This window comes from Neoarius graeffei, chromosome 11, assembly GCF_027579695.1.
Source record: "Neoarius graeffei isolate fNeoGra1 chromosome 11, fNeoGra1.pri, whole genome shotgun sequence".
Lineage (NCBI taxonomy): Eukaryota > Metazoa > Chordata > Actinopteri > Siluriformes > Ariidae > Neoarius > Neoarius graeffei.
This window is the reverse complement of record NC_083579.1, coordinates 39012652-39037832: the sequence shown is the minus strand read 5'-3', so window position 1 is coordinate 39037832 and position 25181 is coordinate 39012652. Positions and strand designations below refer to the sequence as shown.

Below are 25181 nucleotides of genomic sequence, written 5' to 3'. Positions count from 1 at the left end.
CCTCTCAGCAATGTCCTTAGTGTTTTCCAAGTGCTTTTCTTGCCATGTGTCATTATTTTAAGGAACTTTTTTTTTTTTTTTAGTCATGAAGCGCTAAAGTCCCCAGCGGTTTCTTTGTTTACTCCTTACTCAGTGGCCGCCATACTGAAAACAATGCGTGTCTCGCTTTCTTTAGCAGGGTCTCCTGGTGGTCTTTTCAACAACGACGACATAGACTGGGCTTCAACATTAAAATTAGGTCATGATTAAAATCACACAGCAGTCAGAGGAAGATAAAGAGTGCAAAATAAGAGCGAAATCATGAGAGGAGAAGCACAAATGTTCGGAGGATGCTGAGGCTTTACTGCAGTTCCACAAGAAAACAAGATTCGATACACCAGAACCACAGATTGAAACTCCCAAAAAAATCCAAGAGGAGACAGCTCATGATGTTGCATGCCAGACAGATATGATGTTAGAGAATGTTGTTTGTATCAGTAGTACTTCACAGCTCTAGTCATAAAATCACTTCTTATGGAAAGTGTTCTGTGTGAAAGGGATGTCTGTGAAGATTCTCAATCATCCAGGTCATAGTAAACTGTGGGTGGTAGAAAAGGGCAACTGGACTTGCTTGAAGATTCTTGAAAACGTTTCACCTCTCGTCCAAAAGGCTTCCTCAGTTCTGTCTGACTAATAGGGAGTATCAGATATTTATCCTCTCCTGGCTCAGAATCAGAATCAGAATTCTGATGACCAGCTCATCTAAGGTGTCACTGAGGCATCATGTTGGTGTGGGTCGCTGGAGGCTGGGTGTGAATGGCGAGTCATTAGGGTGATCAAAGGATTGCCCGTTAGGGTGATCAATGGCAATCTGACTCTCTCTGTCCTCCTGTGAGTCCCCGAAAACAGCTGGGTCCTGGCGTACACCCAGCCGTCTGGGAAGAGTGTCCAAGACCACCTTGTAGATGGTTGACAAATGATGTCTTAGACCCCCACCTCTGTTCAGTGATGGCCGTTCCAGGTTTACAAAAATGGCTTCTTTGACTCCTCGCTCATACCAACGATCCTCTCTGGCTAAAATGCGTACGTCACAATCCCGAAATGAGTGTCCTTCATTGTTAAGATGAATGTAGACAGCCGAGTCCTGGCCTGAGGAGCTGGCTCTCCTGTGTTGGGCCAAGCGCCTGTATAGCGGTTGCTTCGTCTCCCCAATATACGAATTTGTGCAATTCTCACTGCACTGAATTGCATACACTACGTTGTCCTGTTTGTGTCTGGGTATTCTGTCCTTAGGGTGGACCAGTTTCTGCTTCAGGGTGTTATTGGGTCTGAAATGTACTGGAATGTTGTGTTTGTAGAAGATCCTCCTGAGTTTCTCAGATAGACCAGAAATGTAGGGAATGACAATGTTCTTGCGTTTGTTCCTGTTATCATCCTTGTCAGTTATGTTCCTTTTTATGCTCTTTAGGAAAGCCCAGTTGGGATAACCGCAATTCTGAAGTGCTTTCTTGATATGGTTCTGCTCCTTCTCTTTTCCCTCTAATGTTGTAGGAATGTTCTGAGCCCTGTGTTGCAAGGTCCTAATGACCCCCAATTTATGTTCCAGTGGGTGGTGAGAGTCGAAAAGTAGGTACTGGTCTGTGTGTGTGGGTTTCCGGTAGACCTCGATACTAAGGCTTCTGTCTTGTCTAATGTGTACATCACAATCCAAGAAGGCTAGATTATTCCCACTGACATCCTCCCGAGTGAAGTTGATGTTGCTATCCACTGCATTGATGTGTTTCGAGAAAGCTTCCACCTCCTGGATTTTGATTTTAACCCAGGTATCATCCACGTATCTAAACCAATGGCTGGGAGCAACTCCTGCAAAAGTGGTCAAAGCTATATGTTCCACTTCCTCCATGTATAAATTAGCCACAATAGGGGACACTGGTGATCCCATGGCACATCCATGCTTCTGTCTGTAGAAACTTTCATTAAACTGGAAATAAGTGGTAGTCAGGCAGAGGTCAAGCAGGGTGCAAATCTGATCCGTGGTGAGTTTCGTTCTATCCAGTAAGGAGCTATCCTGAAGGAGTCGTTTTCTTACAGATTCGACTGCTTCTGTGGTGGGAATGCAATTCAGTGCAGTGAGAATTGCACAAATTCGTATATTGGGGAGACGAAGCAACCGCTATACAGGCGCTTGGCCCAACACAGGAGAGCCAGCTCCTCAGGCCAGGACTCGGCTGTCTACATTCATCTTAACAATGAAGGACACTCATTTCGGGATTGTGACGTACGCATTTTAGCCAGAGAGGATCGTTGGTATGAGCGAGGAGTCAAAGAAGCCATTTTTGTAAACCTGGAACGGCCATCACTGAACAGAGGTGGGGGTCTAAGACATCATTTGTCAACCATCTACAAGGTGGTCTTGGACACTCTTCCCAGACGGCTGGGTGTACGCCAAGACCCAGCTGTTTTCGGGGACTCACAGGAGGACAGAGAGAGTCAGATTGCCATTGATCACCCTAACGGGCAATCCTTTGATCACCCTAATGACTCGCCATTCACACCCAGCCTCCAGCGACCCACACCAACATGATGCCTCAGTGACACCTTAGATGAGCTGGTCATCAGAATTCTGATTCTGAGCCAGGAGAGGATAAATATCTGATACTCCCTATTAGTCAGACAGAACTGAGGAAGCCTTTTGGACGAGAGGTGAAACGTTTTCAAGAATCTTCAAGCAAGTCCAGTTGCCCTTTTCTACCACCCACAGTTTGTGTGAAAGGGAGTTTTTTCACCAAACTATTGCCGCTTTTCCACTACCAACGCGGCTGAGTTGGGCTGAGCCGTGCCGTGCTGAGTTGGGCTGAGTCGAGCTGAGTGGGGCTGTTGGAGTTGCATTTCGACTACAACCGCGCTGAACCGTGCTGGCTGGAAGTGGGTGGACACATTGGGCGGAGTTAGCGAAAGTGGGTGGACGTCACGTGATGTCGTTAAGCAGCGCAAACAGTGACATCAGTGACCTTTTAAGCGGTAGTCTCACGACCCGGATAGTAAACAATAAACATGGAGGACATGGAGTCGTTAGTGTTGCTGGTCTTGGTGCTGTGGCTTGTTGTCACCGACAACGCCAACAGATACTGGCAAGAGCGTCTAGATGAGGCGAGGCGCATAAGGCTTCAGAAATTCTCGTAATTCTTCTTCTTCCGGGTTTACGGTGTTTACAGATCCCAGCGTGCTCGTGGGGCGTGTGAGGACACTCCTCCTCACCAATCAGTGCACAGGGGAGTGTCTGCTCACGCCCCTAGCCCCACTCGGCTCGGTTTGGCTCGCTTCAGCCCCACTCCAAAACCGTGCGAGTTTTGGGTGCTGAGCAGGGCTGAAGCGAGCTGAGTCGCACCGCTCTGAGGTAGTCGAAACGCGAGCCGTGTTGGGCTAAAGTGAGCCGAAAAAGGGTAGTGGAAAAGGGCCATAAGGTTTTGATGAAAACGTTTCACTTTCCCACTGTTTCTCTGTTGCGCGCCCCCCCCCCCCCCCCCCCAACAAAAATGTTCATTATTTTTTGTTCAAAGTGATTGATCACTGCAGTGCGGGAAGTCGTCTGAGAGTTTTTGACTCTTCAATTTCTCTTCTACTGAACTTGTGTGTTTTGAATTGAATCTGGAATCTGATTACCAGCGGAAGTGATTGAAGATGGAAAATGAAATGATTTCAGAAAAAAATTTCACCCAAACATTTATTGATAAACTTCATTACATTGAAAAAGAATCCACACTTCATATTAAACCCCTGCCCCCCAAAAAAGAAAAAAAAAATTAGGCTTAATCACATGAGAAAAAACCATAAAATGTCGACTACATTCAGTGTTTAAAAAAAAAAAACCCCTGTGTGGTACTTCTTGTTCCTGTGTAGATGTATGTCATAGTGTAACAGAACAGAAAACTCTAATATGTGGGGAAATCCCATTTCTCAGAAAATCTCCTCCGCTATGGCGTCATTTTGTAACTATCCAGAAGTCTGTATGCTGTTTTCTTCACTACATTAAAGATAGCGTGTGTATAGATGGCAATATCACTTTCGAATACAGTCAGAGTTTACAGAAATTTGGTCCGTTGACCCATGTAAACATTATTATATTGTGCCCAAATATAAATACACAAGTTGTCAGTATTTTATTATTAGTTCGACAGAACGCGTTACGCTATCGAGGACTGGTTACGCCAGGATACTGAAGTTCACGTTCAGTAAGTCTGTAAGTTGGTGTAACATGAACAGAACTTTGGCCGAGATAGTAAAGCTTCCCCGGTGTGTCGGCCTGCATCTGTAGTGATGTGTAGTTAAAAGGTTATTTATAAAAAAGCAAGTTACAGGAGCAAGGAAATGAATAGGATAAATATTATAGTGCATGTTGTTCCTGGTATTATTAGATGCATCATCGTCTATATTAGATCAGTGAGGGGGGTCAGCAGGTTCGTATTTGGTGTAAAAATAATCTATGATGGGGGTTTGCCTAGTTTTGAGTCTCTACAAGCTGTAGGCCTATTAAACGTTATTAAACATCAGTTTATTTATTAATATTAGCTATTGGGTCCATCCATAATCCTTTCCTCCTTTACTTAAAATCCCATTCTGAAAGGTAAGTTTGAGTAAGCTTAAATAATGTTCCTTGAAGCCCAACAATCATTAGTTGCAATTGTGTAAATTAGGGATAACTGCTATTAAGTATATTCATGATCATAAATGGACTCGGCGTAAATGAAACGGAGCTGTTCATGCTTTTAGCAAACAATGAAAATATTGCTACTTATAGCTCTACATTGTTTGCATCTAATTTTTCCCAGCATGCTTGAAACTACAGTAATAATCAGTTTAATGAAAATAATAACCTGTAAATGAACTAATTAATATTTTGTTGTGATTTACAGGGAAGAAAAGTGATAACCCCCGGTCACCTGATTATGTGCCGAGCATTTTCACACGCACAAAGTCATCTGCAAAACGACAAAACACAAAAGCATTGCAGAAGTCTGAAAAGCGACAAAACCTGAAGAAAAGGAAACGTGGAAGTAGAAAACAAGTTACAGCAGAATGTGCAGTGCTTGGCCTTCGAGACACTGATGTAACCACTCCTTCTGAATGCTCCACGGATTCCACTGAATCATCTCCTGAAGTTGCAGATCTTGAAGATGAAGGAAGTGCAGAAGCTTTAGATGAAAATGAAACATTGTCCTTTGAGCTCCAATGCAGAATCCTGAGGAAGGAAAATCGTACTTTGAAGGAACAACTGAAAAAATACTCTCTTTGTCAGGAGTCTTTTTCAGAGGACAATGACAAAGTGGAACAATTTACAGGTCTTCCAACATATGGGATTATGATGGTGACGTTCCAGTTTATACGGCCTTATTTAAATTTAAACAGGAAGTTTTCACCTTTCCGGCAGTTCCTGCTGACATGTATGCATCTTCGACTGAACTTAAACTTACAGTTTTTAGCCTACTTATTTTCCATTTCTTTGGAAACTGCATCCAGAGTATTTAGTAACACGTGTGATGTTATGTTCTGTCGCCTCGTTCCGGCGCTGGTGATCTGGCCAGATAGGAAACATTTACGGCAAAGTCTGCCAGTTTCATTTCAACAAAACTTTGAGAAATGTTGCTGTATAATTGACTGTTTTGAAATATTTCAGGAAAAACCGAGTGATGTGGAAACACCGAGAAAAACCTGTTTGCAGAATAAAAGCCACAACTCTTCAAAATATCTGATCGGTATTGCCCCACAAGGCGTGGTTTGTTTCGTTTCTCAGGGGTGGGATGGTCACTGCAGCGACAAACACATAACAGAACATTGCGGATTTCTGGATGAACTTTTGCCAGGGGATCTGATCCTAGCAGACAGAGGGTTTGATGGAGGTGACGCTGTTGGATTGCCTTCTGCAAATGTAAACGTTTCTGCGTTTACTCGGGGAACGTCCCAAATGAGCGCGTTGGATGTGGAGGGCACAAGGGCGCTCGCGTCAGCCAGAATCCATGTTGAGAGGATTATTGGAATGGTTCGTCAGAAATACACAATACTGAGCAATACTGTGCCCATATCTCTTGTACATTCAAAAGATAATGGAATAACATCTTTGGACAAAATAGTACATATCTGCTGTGCATTGACGAACCTGTCTGACCCCATGATTCTTTTTGAGTGAAATAAAGTGAATTTTGTCCTTATTTGAAACCCTCATTTTATTTATACATGATGTCTGAGCAGCTACTTTTACAGAAAGTATTTTTATTTGTATAATACTTATGGCAAAGACGGCTTAAAATTCTTTCCACAATTTTAGATACATGTGATACTTTTTATCATATCAATCAGTTAATGTACATATTTGAGAAGGATTTGATGGAAATTTTTTACCATATTGCAAATGACACAAAATTCATTCAAAATGTAGTTTATTGTAAATATTATGTAGTGATATGAAAGTTTACAACATTGCTGTATGCTTTATAGTTTGAATTATAATTTTGACATGGAATTCTTTGCAAAAACTGCTTAAATTATTGAATCCCTGCAGGCTTGAACATGTTAAATTGTAACAGGTGTAAAGAAATATGCTAGTCAACGATATATTTTTAATGAAATGTGTTTGCAAATTAAAACGTTTATTTCTAGTGAGAAGCACAATGCGTATGTGTAAAAGTTTTCACCTAATTTTACATTTCTTGAAATAAATAAATATAAAGTCACTTGTTGGTCTTGCTTGGAAGCTTTTTGTAATCTGGATGATGCCAGTTGGATTTTAGGATTCTTTTCAGACCCAAACAAGACATGCAAGCTCTTCTGATTTTACACATACCTGACTCACGGTTCAGTATTACACCACTGTCAGCAATCTGTGGTTGGTAGAAGAGAGCAACTGGACTTGCTTGAAAAGTCTTGAAGACGTTTCGCCTCTCGTCCGAAAGGCATCATCAGTTCTGTCTGTCTAATAGGGAGTATCAAGTATTTATCCTCTCATGGATCATAATAGAATCCAAATCAGAATGCTGATGGCTGCATTGAAGGTGGCTGATAGATGTCATAGACACCCACCTCTGTTCAGTGATGGTCGTTCCAGGCTGACAAAATTGAACGATCCTCTCTGGCTAAGATGTCTGCCAGTTTTCTGGAAGTCCTCTCATACTCCCGCACTAGTCGAAGGGAACTCATCCCAAAGTGTGTAGAAACATATCTGTGAAGATACTCAGTCGTCCAGGTACATAGTAATCTGTGGTTGGTAGAAGAGAGCAACTGGACTTGCTTGAAAAGTCTTGAAGACGTTTCGCCTCTCGTCCGAAAGGCATCATCAGTTCTGTCTGTCTAATAGGGAGTATCAAGTATTTATCCTCTCATGGATCATAATAGAATCCAAATCAGAATGCTGATGGCTGCATTGAAGGTGGCTGATAGATGTCATAGACACCCACCTCTGTTCAGTGATGGTCATTCCAGGCTGACAAAATTGAACGATCCTCTCTGGCTAAGATGTCTGCCAGTTTTCTGGAAGTCCTCTCATACTCCCGCACTAGTCGAAGGGAACTCATCCCAAAGTGTGTAGAAACATATCTGTGAAGATACTCAGTCGTCCAGGTACATAGTAATCTGTGGTTGGACAGACAGAACTGATGATGCCTTTCGGACGAGAGGCGAAACGTCTTCAAGACTTTTCAAGCAAGTCCAGTTGCTCTCTTCTACCAACCACAGATTACTATGTACCTGGACGACTGAGTATCTTCACAGATACCACTGTCAGCATTTCTGCAGTAACACCACGTATTTTCAGGGTCTGTACTGGCTGGATTTCTTTGTGTCTCAAAGTATTTTCCTAACAATTCTTGCAAAACATAATTTATATAAAATTCTCTGACTTGTAACTTGCATTTAGGGGGAAAAAAAAATCTACATCTTTCTGAAATTTTTTGCACAAACAAACCGTTTTCTTGCCAAAGTATGAAATCACAATATTGAAAATTTAATATATTCATCTGTGACTGAATCTGAAAATAATAAGCATGGTCTTTCTTTAGGAACAAGTTACCATCTTTTCCAAAACAAACTGTTATTTTCTAGACACATCATCTATATTTTTGTCCTTTAAACAATAGGGGCATTTTATTTCAATGGTAACCCTTTCCACAGTATGTGCATTCAACTATGCCATCTGGTGACGCGCCCAAGTACAGCTATTCTTTTAACAAAAACAGACCACATTCCTGTACAGTAAAATCTGTGGTATTTCCTGCAGTGTTTTGCATACTTCTCTCTGGCTGTTTCTTCATGGCTGCATCCCCATCTATGGCAAAACTGACATTAATTTCTACTCTACAAATACACCGATCAGCCATAACAGTGTGACCTTTGACAGGTGAAGTGAATAAAATTGATTCTCTCATTACAAAGACACCTGTCAGTGGGTGGGATATATTGGGCAGCAGGAGAACAGTCAGTTCTTGAAGTTGATGTTATAGATTGGAAAAATGGGCAAGTGTAAGGATCTGAGCGACTTTGACACGGGCCAAATTATGATGGCTAGATGACTGGGTCTGAACATCTCCAAAATGGCACATCTTGTGGGGTGTTCCCAGTATGCAGTGGTTAGTACCTACCAAAAGTGGTCCAAGGAAGGACAACCAGTGACAAGATCATGGGTGTTGAAGGCTCAATGATTCACATAGGGCACAAAGGCTAACCCATATGGTTCAGTCCCACAGAAGAGCTACAAAAGCACGGACTGCTGAAAAAATTAATGCTAATGCCTTTCTGTTTTAGCCAGGATTATAAGAATAGGGATTTTTAAAGATCTTTAATAATGTTAAACAAAAAACATTGAGCAGTTTTTGTGCTTGCAAGCAGGAACTTGCTGAGTGAAATTATCTGATCATGATCACAGCCAGTAGAGGTCATTATTTACTCACCATGATGGTGAATATCTTGTCCTAGAATCACATAGACTGGTCAACCACCAAAAAAAAAAGTCATCAGAAAGTGACTCCTCCCCCCATGAAACCCCACTCCAAATTTTCCTAAGTTGAACTGGTTGCCATGGAAATACAGAAAAAATAAAAATCACAGAAATTCCAAAATGCCAAGAGGCACAACTTCTTTAGGCACTTAACATAGCTGTCAGGTTTTGTGAAAAAATTCCTAATAGTTTTTGAGTTATGTTCCAGAAACTAAAATGTTTACAGACGGACAGAGCAATAGCTATATCTCCCCGCATTATAGGCCGGGGGATAAAAACACTCAGCTGTTTGGGAGTTGCATGGTCCTCCTGGTGGTGTGAACTCTAAGGGGCTCGCCCAGTAGAAGCTTGTTGTCTTGCATCGGGGTCATCTGCTGGGAAGAGCCTCCACCCACCTCATGCGGTAGCAAACTCTGCTCAAATGACTTGCTTACAAAAAGCCACTGGCAGAGAGGGAATCGTTAAACACAGCAGGTGGTAATTAATTAAATTAATGTTATAAATTAAACTTGATTAGGCTAAATTAATATATTAATTTTAATATTTAATACCAACCTCTAATGTTTAACATTTAATATTTGACAGATCATTAGACCTTGAACTAACTCTTTAATTAAAGCATGGTAGAATGAGGTTTAAAACACTTAAATCGGCTCCAAACCAACCATCTTAAAGGAGATACGCAGAAACTTTATTTTTAAATACATTTCTGAGTGGATAGGATCTCCATCCTTGACTCTTGTATGCTGCATAAATGGGAATTAAAAAATATATATTTTTGGGAGTTAAAATTGATCGCAAAGTTGTCATGCCAGCCAGCCCTGAGTGCGTGACGTCACAGCAGAAACCGGTTTTAAGGCCGAGGCCTTTGACAGCTATAGACCAAAGTCTCATCTCATTCATCTCATTATCTCTAGCCGCTTCATCCTGTCCCACAGGGTCGCAGGCAAGCTGGAGCCTATCCCAGCTGACTACGGGCGAAAGGCGGGGTACACCCTGGACAAGTCGCCAGGTCATCACAGGGCTGACACAGAGACACAGACAACCATTCACACTCACATTCACACCTACGGTCAATTTAGAGTCACCAGTTAACCTAACCTGCATGTCTTTGGACTGTGGGGGAAACCGGAGCACACGGGGAGAACATGCAAACTCCGCACAGAAAGGCCCTCGCCGGCCACGGGGCTCGAACCCAGACCTTGCTGTGAGGCGACAGCGCTAACCACTACACCACTGTGCCGCCTAGACCAAAGTCATATAAATAAAAATTTATGGTGAAAGTAAGAAATACCATTACCAACTTGCTCAACTAAGACTGATTTGACTTCACTGACTGTGGGTTGACTCTCATTAAAACAGGATAGGTGTTATAACTTATGCAGCGTGCATGTGCATGCATGCATTTTCACTAATAAAACATAAAAGGCTAATTAAATAATCAGATGAACTGAGACAATTACATTCTGAAGCAAATTAAATAATCTTATACCAGTAACTTAAACACACAATACAAGTTACATGTATTAATCTAAATGCAGGTAAACAACGAGTGGTATTGTTTTTATTGTCTCATCTCATCTCATTATCTCTAGCCGCTTTATCCTTCTACAGGGTCGCAGGCAAGCTGGAGCCTATCCCAGCTGACTACGGGCGAAAGGCGGGGTACACCCTGGACAAGTCGCCAGGTCATCACAGGGCTGACACATAGACACAGACAACCATTCACTCTCACATTCACACCTACGGTCAATTTAGAGTCACCAGTTAACCTAACCTGCATGTCTTTGGACTGTGGGGGAAACCGGAGCACCCGGAGGAAACCCACGCGGACACGGGGAGAACATGCAAACTCCACACAGAAAGGCCCTCGCCGGCCCCGGGGCTCGAACCCAGGACCTTCTTGCTGTGAGGCAACAGCGCTAACCACTACACCACCGTGCCGCCTGTTTTTGTTGTTTTGTATCCAAATGAAAATAGTAGCTTACCCGTCTGTGTTCTCGCTTCTTGAAGGCCGACCTTGTGGCCGATCGTTTTGAAACAATCTGACTTTCAGTTGTTCATTTGCTTCTTCCACATAAGGGCGAGATATTGCTGCTGAGGCGAGCATATCCAGCGGAGAAATCAGACAGCTGCTCCACTCATTCTCCATTTTCTCCATACTAAGTACTCCGCCATTACTGCTCGGCTTAGGCAATTACTAAAACCCGGGACGGGACGTCACCGGTTTTAGCAACAACTGCAGGGAGGTCACTGCCTGAGTGATAATATGTCCCGTCCTGTCCTGTTCCATCCCAGGTTTTAGCAACAACCCTTGGCTCACACTCGGGGAGAACTGGTGCAACTGAACTTACTTTACTTAAAAAAAAAACTTTCCTTTTCTTGTAGTTTTCTTTTCCTTTAATTGTTGGTTGGTACTGCACCCTCTTTCAATACGGGCTTATAGCCAACGCTCCTCAACAGATCAGAGGTTTCGTTCAAGTCTTCAGTAAAGTGTGCAGAGCAGAGGAGAGACCACTTCGTAGGCGCCTAATGTGCCTGTGAACTTCTCGCAAAACGCGTCCAAATCTTTGCAGTTTGAACATTCTTGGGCCCTGAATGCAACGTAAATCCACCTTCTGTCGTGTTGCTGCACCCGCCAGCAACACATCTACGTGGCATGGCGATAAATTAGCTCAAAATGGAAGATCGAAGTTGCAGTCAGCTCTGTGTTTTAGTATAGCGGAAATGGCGATGAGACCGATAGAATTCCTGCTGTGATGTCACAGATGTCAAGGTCATTCACTCAGACCACTACCTATATGAATCATTTTAATCATAAAAATTACTATATTAGATTTATTGTTAATGCTTAAAACTATTCCTATAGCATTCTTGAGGTCTCAGTGCATTTATAAACAAAAAGTGAGGCCATGGTTCTGTGTATCGCCTTTAAAGCCTGTTTGGATTTGTTCAATTAGCAGACCCCAAGTGGGGTTTACTACAGGAACGAGGGCAGTGCTTAACAAACGCTGGTCTATGCACTTTCCTTGGTTCTTTTCTCAATCATGCAGTACATTTTTGTAATGGGGAATCTGTCATGATCCAGCCCGGAACTTCCAAATCCTGACCTGCGTCTTTGCGCTCCACTCCATGTTTTCCCCGTTCTCCCTGTGCTGTGTTAGCACTCTTACTATGCATTTACCATTAAGCACTCTATATAAACACACTGAAGAGAATTACACACCACATACTCGGCATTAGTTTTGTTACGTTCATGTTTATGCTCCCACTCTGTTCCCTGACTTAGTATACATTTTTGGACTACGATTTTTGCCTGCCGATTTTTGGGACTTGTTGCTGGGATTTTGATTCAGGACTTTATTTTTTTCTGGCTCTTGGATTACATTTTTTGACTAAGGTTTTTTGCCTGCCGATTTTTGGGTTTTATTACTGGGACTTTGACTTAGGACTCTGTTATTTTTCTAATTCCATTTTTACCTGGGATTATTATCTGCTGTCACTCTGCCCTCGCGCTGTCTTCCTGGATTTTGCTAAGCGAGTTTTGGACTGTGTTGCTGCGCCTGCTTCCTGCCTGTTCTCCTCACAAGCATACTCATCAGGTACTCTTCAGTTCATTTCCAGTAGTTGTTTATTGGGTCCAATCTGTTCCCATGGCCTCCGGGTCATGACAGAATATATCTACCTCACCATGGACCCAGCAGACTACGATGGTCTCAGATCTGCATTGGCTAAACAGGGTTCTGTTCTTGTATCCCATCAGCAAGAGATCATAGCTGTTCACAACAGCATGTCCTCCATCACCGGTACCCTACAAAGACTCTCCTTACAGGTGGTAAGCCTTCAGGCTTCAATTGCAGGCCGACCAGCACCAGCTCCAACCAGTCAACTGGGCACTCTGCCCCTCATGTGAGCCTTGACTCCCTGCTCCACAGCCGTAGGATGGTGCACCCGGGACCTGCCGTTCACTCCCCTCACAGTGCTCCTTAGCCATGGGACTTCAGGCGTCTGCTTTCCCATCTGGATGCTCCCGTGTAGCTTATGTCATCACACTCTTAACAGGAAAAGCACAGGAGTGGGGAACAGCTGTTTGGGATGCCAGGAGGCCCTGCTATTCAAGTTTCAGGGAGTTCACTAAGGAAAATGCAGAAAGTTTTTGACCATTCCCCCAAGGGTAGGGAGGCAGCAAGACAGCTGATGGAGCTGAAGCAGGGTGCTCGTTCAGTTCATGATTACGCCATTGAATTCTGGACTCTTGCCACAGCTGTTGACTGGAATGTGAGTGCCTTGTATGACACCTTCTTTCATGGGCTAAATCATGTCATCTTGGATGAGATTGCACCTCATGACCTTCCTGACAGCCTGGATGGCTTGGTAGACCTGGCCAATCAGATGGACACTCGCCTTCTGCTGCGTAATCAGAGACAGGATCAGAGGTGGAGCCCAAGGGTCAAACCCAGGACCGTCACCTCTCCGTTGGAGGGTGTCACTCCCGGTGAGTCAGAACCCACGTGATTAGGCAGGACCTGGGTAATCCCAGAGGAAAGAAGACACTGTCAAGAAACTAGTTCCTGCTTTTACTGTGGACAGTTGCCCAGTCAAAAGGGGCCGCCCACCAGTAGATGTGGGGATACAGGTGGGCGTCTCTGCACACACTGCCCCTGCTGCTCGGTCAATGCATTGAGATCTCATTCCAAAACAAGGGCCAGTCTGTTTAAGCACTCATTGATTCTGGTGCAGACCAGAGCTTTATCAGGACTTTCTAGGCAGAAGAATTGGGCATCCCCTTGTGTCAGTTAGATTGCCCCCTTCTGACTAGACCTCTGAATGGACCTGAACTCAGACCTATTTCCCCATGTCTCTGACCCAGTTAATTTGAAGGTTTCAGGCAATCACATTGAATCAATTTCATTCTATTCCATGAATGAGTCCCTTGAGTTTATTGTTGTAGAGCTCTCTGAGGTGTGGGTGGAGCACAGAGGACGGCAGGACAAAGCTTCAGGTACGAATAGGCTTTTATTGCCAGACTTTTCAGTATAACAGTTTTATTCTGGTAAATACACACACACACACACACACACGCGCGCGCTGTGTTCTTGTCCCGGGAAGAGCTCTCCTCTGCTCTCCCTCTGCCTCCTTAAATATGGCGCGGTTACTGGGAAGACACACAAACACAGGTTAATTACCGTCAGGTGTAGTGATTCTGCCACTCACCTTCCCTGGCTCCGCCCTCCTGTCACAGACTGGCGCTTGACCACGCCCCCGCTGCCACATACCCTCACCGCCGGCCCGCAGCCGACTCCCCCCCCCCCCCCCCCCCCCCTTGACGGGAGAGGAAGTCCGCCACGACCATCTGTGCCCCCGGCCTGTGGACCACCTTGAAATTGAAGGGTTGGAGTGCCAGATACCAACGGGTGATCCGCGCGTTGGCATCTTTCATGCGGTGGAGCCACTGGAGGGGCACTTGGTCCGAACAGAGGGTGAAAGGGCATCCCAGCAGGTAGTAACGGAGGGCGAGGACCGCCCACTTGATCGCTAGGCATTCTTTCTCAATCGTGCTGTAGCGCCCCTCACGCACCGACAGCTTCCTGCTAATGTACAGGATGGGGCGGTCCTCCCCCTCCACCTCCTGGGACAACACCGCCCCCAGCCCTCTGTCCGACGCGTCGGTCTGCAACACAAAAGGGAGAGAAAAGTCAGGGGAGTGTAATAGTGGCCCCCCACACAGTGCAGCCTTTACCTCAGAGAAAGCCCGCTGGCACTGCTCCGTCCACTGGACCGGATCTGGCGCCCCCTTTTTAGTGAGGTCAGTCAGCGGGCTGGTGACGTCCGAATAATTAGGTATAAACCTACGATAGTAGCCAGCCAGCCCCAGGAACTGTCTCACCCCCTTTTTGGTCTTGGGCCTCGGGCAGGCCGCAATCGCTGCTGTCTTATTAATTTGGGGACGCACCTGCCCGTTGCCCAAGTGGAAGCCCAGATACCGTACTTCCACCCGCCCAATCGCACACTTCTTCGGGTTGGCAGTGAGACCCGCCCGCCTCAGCGACCTAAGGACGGCCCTCAGGTGTTGCAAGTGTCGCTGCCAGTCGTTACTATAAATGATAATATCGTCAAGATATGCGGCCGCATAGGTGGCGTGGGGCCGGAGGACCCTGTCCATCAGCCGCTGAAACGTAGCGGGCGCCCCAAACAGCCCAAAAGGAAGTGTGACAAATTGGTGTAAGCCGAACGGTGTGGAAAAGGCCATTTTCTCCCAGGATAATGGAGTCAAGGGGATCTGCCAATATCCCTTCGTCAAATCCAGTGTCGAGTAAAAGCGAGCCGTGCCTAGTTGATCGAGCAGCTCGTCAATACGAGGCATTGGGTACGCGTCGAATTTAGACACCGTGTTGACTTTTCTGTAGTCCACACAGAACCGGACCGACCCGTCGGCCTTGGGTACCAAGACCACCGGGCTGCTCCAGTCACTGTGGGACTCCTCGACGATGCCCATTTCGAGCATGGTCTGAAGTTCTTCCCGAACCACCTTTTTTTTGTGTTCGGGTAGCCTGTAAGGGCGGCTACGCACTACCACCCCCGGGGGCGTCTCTATGTGGTGTTCTATGAGGTTAGTGCAACCGGGCAGGGGCGAGAACACATCCGAAAACTCGGCCTGCAACTGGGCGACCTCCGTGAGTTGGGTCGGGGAGAGGTGGTCTCCACAGAGGACCGGAGAGGTATGTGATGCCAATGTCCCTTTTTGAACCTCCGGCCCCAGCTCCGCCTTCTCCGGAACTACCGACACCAACGCCACGGGGACCTCCTCATTCCAGAGTTTAAGCAGATTGAGGTGGTAGATCTGTAGCGCCCCCCCGTCCGTTCGCCTCACCTCAAAGTCGACGTCCCCGACTCGCCGTGTGACCTCAAAGGGTCCTTGCCACTTGGCGATTAATTTGGAGCTCGACGTGGGCAACAGTACGAGTACCTTATCTCCCGGAGTGAACTCTCTAAGGCGCGTGCCCTTGTTGTACAGGCGGGCTTGCTGTTCCTGGGCCTGCCGCAAATTCTCCTGAGTTAGGTGGGTGAGCGTGTGGAGTTTTGCGCACAGATCCATAATATACTGAATTTCGTTTTTACTCTGTGAAGGTCCCTCCTCCCAGTTTTCTTGCAGCACATCTAAAATGCCGCGTGGCTTACGCCCGTATAACAATTCAAACGGGGAGAACCCCATGGAGGCTTGGGGGACCTCTTGTACTGCAAATAACAAGGGTTCGAGCCATTTATCCCAGTTACATGCGTCCTCACTTACGAATTTTTTGATTATATTTTTGAGGGTGCGATTGAACCGTTCAACTAAACCGTCCGTTTGTGGGTGATAAACGCTGGTGCGGATCGGCTTGATACCTAATAGCCCATACAGTTCGCTCAGTGTTCGTGACATAAACGAGGTGCCTTGGTCAGTCAGAATCTCTTTCGGGATTCCAACTCGGGAGATGACGCGGAAGAGGGCCTCCGCAATACTGCGTGCTGAGATATTGCAAAGAGGCACCGCTTCCAGGTATCGCGTTGCATAGTCCACCAGAACTAATATAAAGCGGTACCCTCGTGTTGACCGATCTAATGGCCCGACGAGATCCATCCCAATTCTTTCAAACGGGGTCTCGATTAATGGTAGGGGGGCGCAAAGGCGCTTTTGGAATGGCCGCTGGATTTACTAACTGGCATTCGCGGCACGCCGTACACCACTTACGGACATCGCCGCGAATCCCCGGCCAATAGAATCGGGCCATTATCCTGGCTAGTGTCTTATCCTGCCCTAGGTGTCCAGCCATGGGATTAAAGTGAGCCGCCTGAAATACCAATTCCCGGCGGCTCTTTGGAATTAACAGCTGTGTGACTCGCTCTTTCGTCTGAGTGTCCTGCGTCACTCGGTATAATCTATCCTTCATAATAGAAAAATAGGGGAAGGATGGGGTGGCGTTCGGCTGGAGCGTTTGACCATCGATTACTCTCACTTGGTCAAACGCATGTCGCAGAGTCTCGTCTCGCGATTGTTCTAATGGGAAATCCGCGAGGGATTCCCCAACAGAAAGAGGAGGAGCCGGCGGCTCCTCACTCTGTCGTGGAGATGACGTAGATGGCTCTGCGACAGCAGCTCCAGCCAAAGCGACACCGGGACCTCCCCCTGTCAAATGGCAGGACCCACTCTTTACTAGGCGCGTCATTAAACCCTGAAATCCCGGCCAATCAGTCCCCAAAATTAAAGAGTGGGTAAGGCGAGGATTAACCGCCGCCTTCACTATAGATTTTTCCCCTCTGAAAAATATGTGGACCGACACCAAAGGGTAGCTGTGAACATCCCCGTGCACACACAACACCTTCACCCCCTGTGCTCCCCCCAATGCCTCGTCTTGCACCAGGTTTTGGCGGATCGAGGTCTGATTGCAACCAGAATCCACCAACACCTGATATGTAGCCCCTTGGACACGCACCGGTATATGATACGCTCCGGCCCGATCAAGGGCAGCTTCTGGCACGTCGGGGATCCGTACCACCGCGTCCACCTCCATTGCTGCGCACTGTTGTTGCAGGTGGCCCGGCTCCCCGCAGCGCCAGCAAACCGGCCCGGGCTTTCCCTCTGCACCGGTGCTCTGGGGCTCACTCACCTGAGGGGGGGGAGAGACAGACACAGAAAGGAAAAACGGGAGGGCACCACGGGTGCGGTGGGCCGGCTGGGGTGGAGCCGGCCCCCGTCTCCGTGGTGGGGGAATGGGGCGAGGACGGGACACAGAAGGGAGGGGAGAAAGAGAGAGAGAAGAGGAGAGAAGAGAAGACGTCGTCGGCTGTCCTGCCGCCGGAACAGCCGCCAAATGATCCTCCGCCAGTCCTACTGCCTGATCCAGCGACGCCGGGCGGTGGCACTGGACCCACTCCACGGTTCCGGCTGGTAAGCGGGCGATGAACTGCTCCAGCACCACCTGATCGATGATTCCCTCGGCGTCGTGATCGTCGGCCCTCAGCCACCGCCAGCAGGCGTCCCGGAGCTGCTGGCTGAACGCAAACGGCCGGCCGACTTCCTCCAACCGCAGCGCGCGGAAGCGGTGGCGCTGTTGTTCTGGTGTGCGCCCCACGCGCTGGAGGACGGCCCGGCGAAGGTCCGCGTAGGCCAGCCGGCAGTCGGCGGGGAGCTGTAGCGCGACCAGCTGCACCTCTCCCGTCAGGAGGGGGAGGAGGCGCGCCGCGCGCTGCTCCATCAGCCACCCCGAGGCTTCGGCGACCTGTTCGAACAATGTGAGGAACGCCTCGGGGTCGTCCTGCGGGCCCATCTTGGTCACGGTGAGGGGAGACAGGCCTGCGGCCGGGGCGCTGGTGGACCCCACCGACGCAAGGAGATGCCGGAACGCCTCGCGATCTTCCTGCTGGGCCAGCACCAGGGCTTTGAAGCGCCGCTCTTGCTCCTTTCGGAACGTGACGAGCGCCTGGTGCTGGCTTTGCTGAGCCGTGGCGAGGGTGTGGACCAGGTCCGCGAACGGGGAGGATTCCTTGGGGCTGCTGGGTTGGTGCTCCACCTTTCTCCCAGGTTTCAGCACCACTGTAGAGCTCTCTGAGGTGTGGGTGGAGCACAGAGGACGGCAGGACAAAGCTTCAGGTACGAATAGGCTTTTATTGCCAGACTTTTCAGTATAACAACAGTTTTATTCTGGTACATACACACACACACACACACGCTGTGTTCTTGTCCCGGGAAGAGCTCTCCTCTGCTCTCCCTCTGCCTCCTTAAATAGGGCGCGGTTACTGGGAAGACACACAAACACAGGTTAATTACCATCAGGTGTAGTGATTCTGCCACTCACCTTCCCTGGCTCCGCCCTCCTGTCACAGACCGGCGCTTGACCACGCCCCCGCTGCCACAATTGTCCTTGGCCTTCCCTGGTTACACCTCCATAACCCCCATGTTAACTGGAGCGATGGAACCATTCTCTCATGGAGTACTCACTGCTTGGCCTCCTGCCTATCTTCTGCTCAGACTCCTCTGGCTCCTCTTGCCACCAGTCCTGATGAGACAATAGAGCTTTCCAATGTGCCCCCCGAATATCTGGTCCTTTGTTTGGTGTTCTGTAAGGCTCGCACCACCTCTCTTCCTCCACATCGGCCCTATGATTGCACCATAGAGCTGTTACCTGGAACCACACCTCCCAGGGGTAATATCTATCCCCCCCGGAGAGGAGGGAGCCATGAACAAATACATCTCAGAGTCTCTAGTGGCTAGCATTATTTGTCCATCATGCTCTCCAGCTGGAGCAGGGTTCTTTTTTGTGTAGAAGAAAGACAAATCCCCCAGGGCCTGCTTTGACTATTGGGGACTTAATGCTATCATTATCAAGAACTGCTATCCCCTACCACTCATGTCTACTGCCTTCGAGTTACTCCAGGGGGCCCAGTTTTTTACCAAGTTGGCCCTCCGCAACGCCTACCACCTGGTGCGAATAAGAGAAGGAGACGATTGGAAGACAGCATTTAACACGCCAACGGGCCACTACGAATACCTGGTACTTCCGTTTGGGCTCACTAATGCCCCCGTGGTCTTTCAAGCCTTGATCAATGATGTCTTACGAGATTTCATGAACCAGTTCACCTTTGTTTATCTTGATGATATCTTCATCTTCTCCCCCACATTAGAGGTCCATCGGTTCCACGTCAGACAGGTCCTGCAATGACTCCTTGAGAATCAACTCTTCACCAAAGCAGAGAAGTGCGAGTTTCATAAGCAAACCATATCCTTCTTGTGCTTTGTGATTTCCCCTGGGGTGGTCCAAATGAACCCTGACAAGGTCAAGGCAGTCTCTGATTGGCCTGTTCCCTCTTCCCATAAGGAACTGCAGTGTTTTGCTAACTTTGATCAGAGGTTTATCAGGAATTATAGCATTATCGCTGCTTCCCTGACCAAACTCACATCCTCCAAGCACCCCTTCTCGTGGACCAACCATGCTGAGAGTGCCTTCTCTCTTAAGAGCAAATTCACCACGGTGCCAGTTCTCATCATCCCAGACACTGCTATTCAGTTTATCCTCAAATTGGGCGCCTCAGACATGGGTGTTGGGGCTGTCCTGTCGCAGAGGTCAGCCAAGGATAACAAGATACACCCCTGTGCATTTTTCTCTCATCACATGACTCCAGCAGAATGCAAATATGGCATTGATGATCAAGAACTACTAGCTATCAAGTTGGCCCTGGAAGAGTGGAGGCATTGGATGGAGGGGACTGAGATTCCATTCATCATATGGACTGATCATAAGAACCTTGAGTACCTCAGGTCTGGTAAACGCCTCAACGCGTATCAAGCCAGGTGGTCATTGTTTTTCTCCCGCTTCAACTTTGTGCTTGCCTTCAGACCAGGCTCCAAGAACATCCAGCCAGATGCTGTTTCCAGGCAGTTTGCTCTGGACTCTTAGCAAGGCACTGCTGAGCCCATCCTCCCTGCCCATTGTCTTGTGGCTGCTGCCTGGCTTGACATAGAAACTGCTGTCCAAAATGTCCTGCCCAGTGCTCCAGGACCAGGTAATGGTCCACCTAACTGTCTGTATGTGCCTCCTTGTGTGCACTCCCAGGTGCTTCAGTGGGGGCACAGCTGCCTCCTAGCCTGTCACCCTGGGGCAGCCCAGACCCTTGCCATACTCAGGCAACGCTTCTGGTGGCCAACCATGCGGCGAGACATTAGGACCTTTGTGGTGGCCTGTGACGTCTGCTCTAGAAACAAGACAAGCAACCAACCTGTTGCCGGACTATTAAGACCCTTCCCTGTACCTCGCTGTCCTTGGTCCCACATTGCGGTGGATTTTGTTACTGGCCTCCCCAGCTCCAAGAGTAATACTTGCATCATGACGATCGTCGATTGCTTCTTTAAGGCTTCTCACTTCATTCCCCTCCCTAAGCTGCCTTCAGCTAAAGAGAAGGCAGAACTGTTTATCAACCACGTGTTCCAGATTCACGGTCTGCCTACAGACATTGTGTCTGACAAAGGTCCTCAGTTCTCCGGTCACTTTTGGAAGGAGTTCTGCAAACTCATTGGGCCCAATCCCAACCTCTCCTCAGGTTACCACCCCCAGTTACCATGGGCAGACAGAGCATGCCAATCAGAAGCTAGAGGTCACTCTATGATACCTGATGTCTGGTGATTCTTCCTCCTGGAGCCAAGTGCTTCCCTGGATTGAATACACCCACAATAGTGTCCCCTCATCATCCACCGGACTGACTCCCTTCCAGTGTTGCCTCGGTTACCAGCCCCCTCTTTTCCCTGAACAAGAGGAGGAGTCATCTGTTCCTTTGGCTCAAGCCTTTGTCCGATGCTGTTGTAGAGATTGGGCATGTGCCAGACGTCACCTGTTACATACCAGTCACATGTACAAAAGGATGGTGGATCAACATTACAGGCCGGCTCCTGTCTACCGCCTGGGACAAAAGGTCATATTGTCCACAGCCAAACTCCCTCTCAGGGTTCCCTCACGTAAGCTGGCCCCCAGGTTTGTTGGCCCCTTTCCTATCTGTAAGGTCATTAACTCCATGACTGTGAGGCTGGCATTGCCCAAGTCTATGCGGCACCTCCACTCATCCTTTCATGTCTCCCAACTAAGATCCCTGATCTCCAGTCCCTTCTCCCCCTGTTCCAAGGCTCCTCCCCCTCCCAGGATCATCGATGGAGGGGAGGCCTACACAGTCAAGAAACGGGGGCGTCGTGGCTTGGGTGGATGGGGCGCCATACCGTGGATCCGGGGACCCGGATTCGATTCCGACTCATTTCCTGTCCTGTCTCTGCACTGTCCTATCCAATAGGGGTGAAAAAAAGCCCCAAAAAATATCTTTAAAAAAAAACTACTAAACAAACATCAACGAGGTCAGGGGTTACGGTATTTGGTCGATTGGGCCCAGAGGAGAGGTGTTGGGTGCCAGCACATTTCATCCTTGGCCCTGTGCTCATCAGGGATTTCCAGTGCAAGAACCAGGAGCTCTGTCTAGGATGTCCAGAGGTGTCTGTAAGGGGGGGTACTGTCACGATCCAGCCCGGAACTTCCAAATCCTGACCTATGCCTTTGTGCTCCACTCCGTGTTTTTCCCATTCTCCCTATGCTGCATTAACACTCCTGCTATGCATTTACCATTAGCCACTCTATATAAACACACTGAAGAGAATTACCCAATGCGGATATATACTTGCCATTATTTTTATTAAGTTTACGTTCACATTTATGCTCACACTCTGTTCTCTGACTTGGTTTATGTTTTTGGACTAACATTTTTGCCTGCTGATTTTTGGGACTTGTTGCTGGGACTTTGATTTAGGAGTCTGTTATTTTTTCTGGCCCTTGGATTACTTTTTTGGACTAACATTTTTGCCTGCCAATTTTTGGGTTTTGTTACTGGGACTTTGACTCAGGACTCTGTTATTTTTCCAGCTCCGTTTTTCCCTGGGATTATTATTATCTGTCACTCTGCCCTTGCTCTGTCTTCCTGGATTTTGCTAAGTGAGTTTCGGACTGTGCTGCTGCGCCTGCTTCCTGCCTGTTCTCCTCATGAGCTTACTCATCAGGTACACTTCAGTTCATTTCCAGTAGTTGCTTATTGTTTGTGCGGCACGGTGGTGTAAGTGGTTAGCACGGTTGCCTCACAGCAAGAAGGTTCTGGGTTTAAGCCCAGTGGCTGGCGGGGGCCTTTCTGTGTGGAGTTTGCATGTTCTCCCCGTGTCTGCGTAGGTTTCCTCCAGGTGCTCCGGTTTCCCCCACAATCCAAAGACATGCGGTTAGGTTAATATGGGACGGCCTTGGGCTGAGGTGCCCTTGAGTGAGGCACCTAACTCCCAACTGCTCCTCGGGCGCTGTTAGCATGGCTGCCCACTGCTCTGGGTATGTGTGTGTGCTCATTGCTCACGTGTGTGCATGTGTGTGTTCACTGCTTCAGATGGGTTAAATGCAGAGAGGAAATTTCACAAGTGTGTGATGAATAAAGTTGTGTGTGTGCTATTGGGTCCAATCTGTTCCCGTGGGCCTCCAGGTCCTGACAGAATCATTGTACTTTCACCAATACCTAACCTTAACCCCAGTTTATACACACAGATTACACACACACACACACACAACCCAGAACAGATTATACCAGATTCTACACACAGAGAACCCAGAACACATTATACCAGATTCTACTAGAATATACACACACAAAACCCAGAACAGATTATGCAGATATTACAGTATACACACACACAGAACCCAGATCAGATTATACCAGATTATACACATACAGAACCCAGAATAGATTATACCAGATTCTACTAGATTATACACACAGAACCCAGAACAGATTATACACAGATTATACACACACAGAACCCAGAACAGATTATATCAGATTATACACACACACAGAACCCAGAACTGTAAGGGTGGCTGGAGGTATGGTGAAGTTCGGATCCAAACGCAGAACACAGACAGTAATCCAATAAATAAGATGATTTAATACAGGGAAGAAAGGGTGTGGCAAAAGGTAAACAAACAGGACAAAAAACAAATGACAAAAATAGTCCGGGCAAAATGAGAACAAACAACTTGACAAAAACATGAGACAGGCAAAGACAAAAACGCTAGCGCAAAAAACCCTGAACAAGAAAAGACCCTTAGTGCAAGAAACCATGAATCAGAAATAACCCTTAGTGCAAAAAAACATGAACCAGAAAAACGCTAGTGCAAAAACTATGAACAAGAGAAAATTGCTAGAGAGAAAAACTATGAGAAGCAAGAGAGGCACAGAAACAGCTAGAGAAGCAAACGAGACATTCTGGCAAGGTCTGAGTCTGAGAACGGCGTATTTATAAGCAGCGGTGAAAACCAGGAAGTGAATGCAGGTGAGAAGGAATTCCTGTCCCGGATCCGGATCGGCACTGGCGTGAGAGATCCGTAATCTCCAGAGTGGATGTCCGGGGTGGAACATGACAAGAACAGATTATACCAGATTATACTAGATTATACATACACAGAACCCAGAACAGATTATATACAGATTATACACACACAGAACCCAGAACAGATTATACACAGATTATACATGCAGAGTTTACATGGAAATTATACACACACAGAATCCAGAACAGATTATACACATAGACTTCAGAACAGATTATAAACACATAATATGATAAAAGTAGAGAACCCAGAACAGATTATTCGTGCAAAGTGTACATGGAAATTATACATAGAACATATTAGAGAGAGAGAGATGAACAGAGAGGGGGATTAAAAAGGAAGATTATGAACAGGGAGATAGATGAAGAGAGCAGAGTAAGAAATATGAACAGAGCAGAGCATTCATAGTTACTGGGAGACCAAATGGTCTCCCAGTGGCCAGATTTGGTCTCCTAGTCAATGCCAAACCAGCTTCACTGGGAGACCAAATTTTAAACCAAGTTATGTCTTATCATTTGGTTCAATCAGTTGCAATTAATTAACCAAGTACCATGTAAGTATACATTTAACAAGGAAAACGAAGATCTATGTTATATACACGCAAGATCATGTTGGTTAAGAAAAACAAAACTAAAATTTGGTTACTGAGATGGCTGATGTCAGAATCCGATGTCATTACTGTGTAACTTTGGCCGAATCCCATTTCACCCCTTGGACCAACCCCTTGGCCCTTCCCCTCCATTTTGCGCGTTCACGTGAAGGGGTAGGGGTATCCCAATCCCAGTTAACGCGGAGGGGTAGGGGAAGGGGGAGGGCTTCCGTACCCCTCCAAACGGAGATTTTCCTGGAGCTGACTCCGAATGAAGGGGTTTGAGTGATTTCCCACAATGCCATGTGGATTTCAGCGAGATTTCATGCGGATTTCAGAAAGATGGCGGTTCCCGCGGCGAAAGATTGTCATAAATGTATTTTCTCCATTATTTACGTGTTTTAAGTTGTTATCCAGAGGAAACACGCCGCTTGATTCGCTTTCGAGCTGAGAATGAGCAGTGATTTCTGAAATCCAAGCTGCTGCTAAAAAGCTTTGGGAGTGAGTATTGTTTTCGGTTGCTTTACTGCGTACGTTTTGTTCTGTTATTCTCGCTTTTATTGTTTACATGAGTGTTCTGACACCTCATTCTGTCGGATGTGGTGCACGAAGCGCCAAAGATATCCCATTCAGTGGTGTTAGTTAACAAATCACACCCTGCCAGCAGAGATTTCTGGTTCTGCCTCTGGCTCTGACT

At 47.1% G+C, this 25181-nt stretch overlaps 1 protein-coding gene across 6 annotated transcripts in view; it reads left to right on the top strand.

Moving 5' to 3' along the window:
* Positions 1–6185, top strand: part of LOC132894265 (uncharacterized) — a 46096-nt gene extending 39911 nt beyond the window's left edge. For 4 of the 6 annotated variants that reach the window (XM_060933866.1, XM_060933867.1, XM_060933876.1 and 1 more), the window contains one exon: positions 4893–6185. In XM_060933866.1, the coding sequence (XP_060789849.1) occupies positions 4893–6163 (1271 nt within the window). In that variant the 3' untranslated portion in view covers positions 6164–6185. The remainder of the gene's footprint in view (positions 1–4892) is intronic. The other 2 variants (XM_060933868.1, XM_060933871.1) reach the window with 2 other exon arrangements.
* Positions 6186–25181: the final 18996 nt, after the last annotated feature.